This window comes from Diospyros lotus, chromosome 7, assembly GCF_014633365.1.
Source record: "Diospyros lotus cultivar Yz01 chromosome 7, ASM1463336v1, whole genome shotgun sequence".
NCBI classification, from domain to species: domain Eukaryota; kingdom Viridiplantae; phylum Streptophyta; class Magnoliopsida; order Ericales; family Ebenaceae; genus Diospyros; species Diospyros lotus.
Genome location: NC_068344.1, coordinates 9,538,190 through 9,545,153, shown reverse-complemented (window position 1 = coordinate 9,545,153; position 6,964 = coordinate 9,538,190). Strand labels below are relative to the sequence as shown.

Genomic DNA, 6,964 nt, shown 5'->3' with positions numbered 1-6,964 from the left:
TTGCTTATTTTTTTATTTTATTTTATCTCTTCTCTTACATTTATTTTATTTCTACTCTTTCAAATGGGTGATCATCCCTTAACTTATAGGACTACTAATTTTCTCCATAAAAAAGTTAATTAACACGAGGGAATTGTGTTTTATTTTACACACATGGAAGGGCTTCAAAGCCACCCCCAATGGTACAAAAGGGTTGCCCCATAGTGAACAGGTGAGCAGTGGCAAGTTGGCAACCGCTCGCTACTCCTCATGGGGGCTGTGCGATCCCTTTCATGGAAATGGACCTAATGGCAATATAGGAGGGAGGAATGCATGCGGACTACGGCTTATTGGGCTCCCTCTCTCATATATTTATTATATTTGATTATATATATATAGATATATTACATTTTATTATAATAAATATATAGATACACATATATATATGTATGTATATGTATACACATATATCCACATATATTTAAATCATTTGACTCATCCACTTGATCAAATAAATTATTTTTTAATTTAAGTTTAAATTTATTTCCTTAAATTATATTTTAAAAATATTTTGAAGTGCTACAATTACTATCGATGGGTTGACTCTAGAAATGTCCTATAAAGTTTAAGTTTAAGCCAAAAAGTGCTCGAGAAAGTAAGAGTCGAGACTCAAAGGCTAGAGATGGAGAAAATGTGGTAAAAAATTAAATAATTGAGGGAGCTAGCAAGTGCCTAAAAACAAAAAAAAAAAGAATAAGATTACCTTAATGTAATATTCAAAAATTTCTAGAAAATTTTCAAGGAAAAGGTAAAAGTTGGAAATATAAAGTGGAGGGGTATTTTTGTAAGCTTGTAAGTGATAAACATTCCAAAGGCATTTTGCGTAATATTTCAAAAGGCTTAAACACATTAAGGGCATTTTGGAAAAGTTTAAAAGGCATGAATGAATTTTTTTTTTTTTTTTAAGAAAATAGGGTTATAGTGTCATTTTTCCAAGATCTTTGAAGTCCTGATATAAATTCCAAAACTTGGAGGATAAAAATGAAGAATAAAAATCAAGAAAAGGATTCAGTGTATTTTATTCAAACCCCAAAGATTTACGATTAGATGAAATAAGAAAAAAAGATAGAATGACCAAAGTGCAATTTTAAAAACTTGTAGTATGAACACTTTCATGAATTGATGTTGAATCTGTTAGAAATAGATTTGATCATGCCTAATGAAATAAAATTATTTTTCGGTATCATGTTTTTTAGATTTTTACTATTTACAAAAGGAGAAAGGAAATAGAAGAATACCTTTTTAATAAAATCTAATTTTATCACAAAATCACCCTTTGTAAAATTCTCTAGCCGTAAGATGTCGAGTCAATTCATCCAAAATCACCTTTTAATCCAATATCGTCTCGAGATAAGAAGGAGAAGTTTTTCTGAAATTATATTTTATCTCAAAACAAATTAAAATATCTCAATTTTATTATCTAAAAAACAGTTGGATCTATATTATGTTTCTACCTTATTCTAATTATGTATTTTAACTTTAGTTTTATTAAGGATGTTAAGGGGTACAAAGAGAATTTTAGAAATTTTAATATTTAAGTGTAATTATTAAAAATGTTGAATTTTTGAGATAGTAAAATGCTTGGAAAACGGGTTGTTATACTATAGGTGGCCAACAACTGGTATTTCAAAGTTTTAGGAGTCTATGGTTATTTGAACCTTTGTATTGTCCTCCCGTTTCTTTTAATATAATATAATATAATAGAAGATGCAAAAATTATTATCTTATTTGTGTCGAATAATATAATAATTATTTAATATAAGCAACTATTAATGGGCAGGTGTGGGCCCAACTGCAAGCCCTTCTCTCCTTCTTCACCCTTTTCCCGCACACTCACTCTCCCTCCTCTTTGCTAGCTCGTGTTACGCAACATATACGAACAACATATTAACATTCTAGAAGATGATACCTAATTTTGTGAGAATATTTTTTGTTGAAAAATGAAATTAGCCTAAATGAAATCAAATCCCTATTTATTTGATATAAACTTTATTCATTTATAGGATAACAATAGTTTCCTTATATCTTGTTTTTTATCGCCGTTATTTATTAATTTGACAAAGTACTTGTAAACTATTGATATGAGTGTGATTCATGATTATATGTCAATAATACGATAATATGACTATAATTGTATGAAAATGGATAAAGATCAATGAAGTGAATTTTAAAAATATTTAGACCAAATGATGAAAGATTATGGTGATCGGTCAATTGACTATATTTTTATTTAATTAAATTTCTCTTTTTTTATTATCCTTAGAATATGTATAAGCACAAAAACTCACAAAGGACAACATAAATCAACAAAATTATATCACTTGTACCAAATATTTACTTAGAAAATTATTAAAAAAAAATCAAAGACACAATTTTAAGGCAACATAAGAAATAAAAAATAGAAAATAGGGGAAGTCACAGTTGGATCTCAATCCTGAGGCCAAACACGGCAAAGTGTAACTGCGTGGTTACACAAATCTCAATAAACGAATCCTATTCACTGTGTTGACTGAAAGCTGGCTGGCTGGCTGGCATTAGAGAATTATTATAATAATTTAAAATATAAAGATATACATAAGCATTAAGAAAGGATGACGATATATTATTATTATTATTATATTATTATAATAAAAAAAAAGTGAAGGGAGCAATGCCACATGGGACCCTCTGGACCCGACTTAGCTGTCAATCTCACATGACATCTCACCTTCCCTTGTATTTGTATCTATACGTTATACATTATACACGCACGCACGCACGCACTCTTCTTCTCCCTACAAGCGTGCAAACCGTGGCCTTAGCTTAAAATCAAGAATAAACTAATTCGGAGCTGAATCCATCGATTAAATCTAATAAATTGAATTAATTAATAATTAAAAAAATCATATAAATTGAATTGACCGAGTAAATTGAACCAAACACAACAAAATGCCAATAAATTGAACAAGCTGAAAAATCGAACAAGGTAGAAAATTATACAACGAATAAAAAATGATGTCGTTTTATGATCATAAAAATATTATCGTTTTAAAGTTCGATCGATTTGATTAGTTCAGTTATTTTTAATTAAAAATTAAATCAAAATTGAAAAACTAAATTTTTCTAAAGAATTAACCAAACCAAATCAAATTAAAAAATTGACCCAAATCGATAATTTCAATCAATTTGATTCGATTAATTCGATTAGATCGAGTTTTGCACGACTTATTTCTTCCCAATCTTATGCCTTCTTCCAAAATCTCTCCCTTTTCTTCTAGAGTTTTAATTTCTCAAAACTCATCTCCTAACTTGGTATCATTGCAGCAGAGAAATGGTTTGGAGATATCATTTTGACGTTTTGAAATCATTGGATTCTTTTTCAATCCAACAACCAAATGCCTTCTTCCTTTCAAAAATGTAATTATCATCACGTTCATAATTTAATTTCTTTTATTTGTTCATAATCCAATTTTTATATTATATATTTCAAAAATCATTTCTTAAATTCAAGAAATGAACAAAATTATAGGGTACTACTAGCAATCTAACCCAATTTACCCGAGCTTAGCTTTCTATGGGCCCTTTCCTTAAATTTATAAATATATAATTGGAGTAACGTCTAGGCCACATATGCTTCGTTTACTTCCACTCCATTAAATTGTTTTTTTTAAATGAAATTAATTAAAAAAATTTAATTATCAACTTCTAATTAAGTCATCCCAAATGTTTACTCCTTTATGTGAAAAATAAATAAACTTCTAAAGCGATATGTAAGAAATTAAATTTGTAATTTTGATTTAATTATATTTTAATTTTTTATTATTTTAATTATATTCAAAGTGTTTTTAAAATAATAAATAGTTTAAATATTTAAATAAAAAAATTAAAATATATATTTAACTAATTAAAATTTTAAAGTGGCTTCACCGTCATGATCCCCGTTAGGACGGTCAATTTGGGAACTAATTTACGCAATTTTTTAAATAATCGTAATTTGAAATTTTTAAAGAAGAAAAGAAAAGAAAAGAAAGAAAGAAAACAGTTATAAGAGGGCAGCCTACTCTATCTATCCGCGTCAGGGCCCTCTCACCTTCTCTTTCCATTTCTCTCTCCTCTGGAGAAAGAAAAAAAAAAATAAAGAAACCCACCGCGTAATGGAGCCGCCGCAACCCGCCGTTCCGCCGCTCTCCCCCGCCGTCCCCGCCACGGCAACGGCCCCTCACAACTACCCGGATTCGGTGGACTCCTCCCCCCGCTCCCGCAACGCCGATTCTCTCGACGAGCCGCTGTTTCCGGCTGCCGCGGGCGGCGGCGGAGGGAAGCTGCGGCTGATGTGCAGCTACGGCGGCCACATCGTCCCCCGCCCCCACGATAAGTCCCTCTGCTACGTCGGCGGAGACACCCGCATCGTCGTCGCCGACCGCCACGCTTCCCTGGCCGACCTCACTAGTCGCCTGTCCAAGACCCTCCTCAACGGCCAGTGCTTTACGCTCAAGTATCAGCTGCCCAGCGAAGATCTCGACTCCTTGATTTCCGTCACCACCGACGAAGACCTGGAGAACATGGTCGAAGAGTACGATCGCCTCGCCGCCACCGCCGCCGCCGCCAACAAGAAGTCGTCTCGCATCCGGCTGTTCCTCTTCCCGGCCAAGCCCGACTCGGCGTCGTCAATTGGGTCTCTCCTCGAGAACTCCGCCCAGTCCGAGGACTGGTTCCTTAACGCCCTCAACGGCGCCACCGGCCGGTTCTCGGAGTCTCCATCGGTGAACTCCTTACTGGGTGTAAACGACGACGTTGCGGCCACTGGCGATCCAAGCGTGAAGGACGTGGAGGCACAGCTCGAATCGTATGGGAATGTAAAGGGGAAGCTAGGAGCGGGTCAGGATGTTCATTCGGTGCCCGATTCGCCGATTCTGGAGACGACTTCGTCTTTCGGGTCGACTTCGTCGTCGCCTTCTCTCGCCAACTTGCCGCCGATTCGGGTCCACCCGGACGATCAGAAGCTGGCGCCGGCAGTGGCCGGAATTGAGGAACAGTTCTCTCAGATGGGCGTTGGGCCTGCTTTCCAGACCACTTTTGCGGCGGCGCCGGCGTCGGTTGCTACACAAGGTTTTGGATTGGTATCCGCCGGGATTCCCGTCGAGTTTTCGAACCGGGTTTTCTCCGATGATGAGAGATTAGAGCAGGGGATGCCTATTGGGTACCGGAGACAGCCTCAAGCGCCACAACAGCCGCCCCCAAAACCAACTATTGCTGTTGATATGACTTCGCCGGATTCAGTTTCAAGGTACCCAAAAATCCTAAACTCCGTATCCCTCTATGTAGTTTCGATTTTGCAAGTATATAATCCGAGATCTTGTCCTGAATTAACCTTTAATTCTTGCAATTTACAGCGACAGTAGTGCAAATCCGTTATCTCGGCAAAGACCCCTAGTTTATCAGGACCCAATTGTTCAAAACCCCTCTGTGAACAACACTAGGGGTGGTCCCAACCCTATTGATCCAAAGTTGTCCGATCCAAACACTAGGGTTCAGATGCAGCAAATTCAGGATTCTGGTTATGTATTGACAGCCCAATTTGATCAACAAAATCAGCAATTGAACCCCCAACAATTGAATCCCCCACAGCAGCAGCATTTCATTCAAGCTGGCACTCACTATATTCACCAACACCCTACTGGGGCAGTGCCTATCCAATCTTACTACCACCCCATGTACCCGCCCCAGCAACAGCCTCTCCATCCGCTCAATCAGCAGTACCCGGTTTACTACATGTCTGCTAAACAAGCCCCCCAAGCTTATAACTTGCCTGTCCAGCAACAGAGCTATGGCGAAGCCGCTACTGTCACCACCACCCCTTCTAGCCAGCCCCAAGCACAGCAGTCTGCTGGCATGATGCCTCCCCCTGCGGCTTACAACACCATAAGAAATGCTCCCGCTCCTAAACCCGAAATGCAAGCAGGCATGTATAGAACCGGAACTGCAGTTCAAGTACCTTCTGGCCAACATCAGCAACAATATGTTGGTTTCTCTCAGATTCATCATCCGTCTCAGTCCATGGCGCCCACTTCGGTTGCTGTTGGGAATTATGGTTATGAGTTTGCTGAGCCTGGACATGCCCAGATGTATTACACTCAGGCTCTGCCACCCCAATTGGCTGCCCAATATCAAACTTTGGCATCGGGCCCTGCATTGGAAGCTTCTGCTCAGCTTCCAACAGACACTGTCAAGCAGCAGATTAAGACTTCACAGCCATGACAGGTGAGTTGGCCAGGAAGGAACAATTTTGCAGCAATGGGTTTGCTTTGTCTTTGCTTTACAATTACCGTGTCTTATGTTTAATTGGGTATTGGTTTGTGGTATGTATCTGCGATAGGTAATAAGAAAAACGGATGATTTGTTTGTCTTCCCTTTTCCTTGTCTGTCATATTGTTGCTGTTATTGTGAAAGGAGTCTTCTGAGTCATACTGTAAAAGCGCAAACTTATATATTGTTTCTGTTCAGTCTATAGCAGTTACTGAATAAATGTAATATAATTCAGCATTAGCAAGGGCCCCTACCAAGATGACTGGTTCAGGTGTTCATGGTTCATGGTTCTCTAGAATTCTCATTTCATCTTGCAATTTGAAGCGATAAGTGTGATTTTTGGCTTGAAGATTTTTCTGCAGAGAATAATTATTAACAGCTAACTCAAGTAACCCATCCCGGAAAAATATTGCTCTACCAATCTGTTTCAACCCTTTTTCTCCATTCTTTCGTGTTAGTGAGTTGACATAGGGCTAGACACAGAATCTTTTTGAGGAGGAACCATTGCCTGTTATCTTGTATGCTGGAAAATCTTTTTTTCCCAAATCCATGAATTAGACATCCACTCTGGGCGTCCTCGTCGATTCTTCAACCTGGCCACAGTAGAAGCCCTTTTATTGTGCTGATTCAGCAAATATTC

The 6,964-nt window shown here is 37.6% G+C and overlaps 1 protein-coding gene across 1 annotated transcript; it reads left to right on the top strand.

Annotated features, from left to right (window-relative positions):
• The first annotated feature begins 4,083 nt into the window (after positions 1-4,083).
• LOC127806438 (leucine-rich repeat extensin-like protein 5) lies at positions 4,084-6,564 on the top strand. Its single transcript, XM_052343735.1, has 2 exons — positions 4,084-5,305; positions 5,412-6,564. Exons 1-2 carry the CDS (start codon positions 4,173-4,175, stop codon positions 6,274-6,276), a joined length of 1,998 nt encoding a protein of 665 aa, XP_052199695.1. The 5' UTR covers positions 4,084-4,172; the 3' UTR covers positions 6,277-6,564.
• The last annotated feature ends 400 nt before the right edge of the window (positions 6,565-6,964 follow it).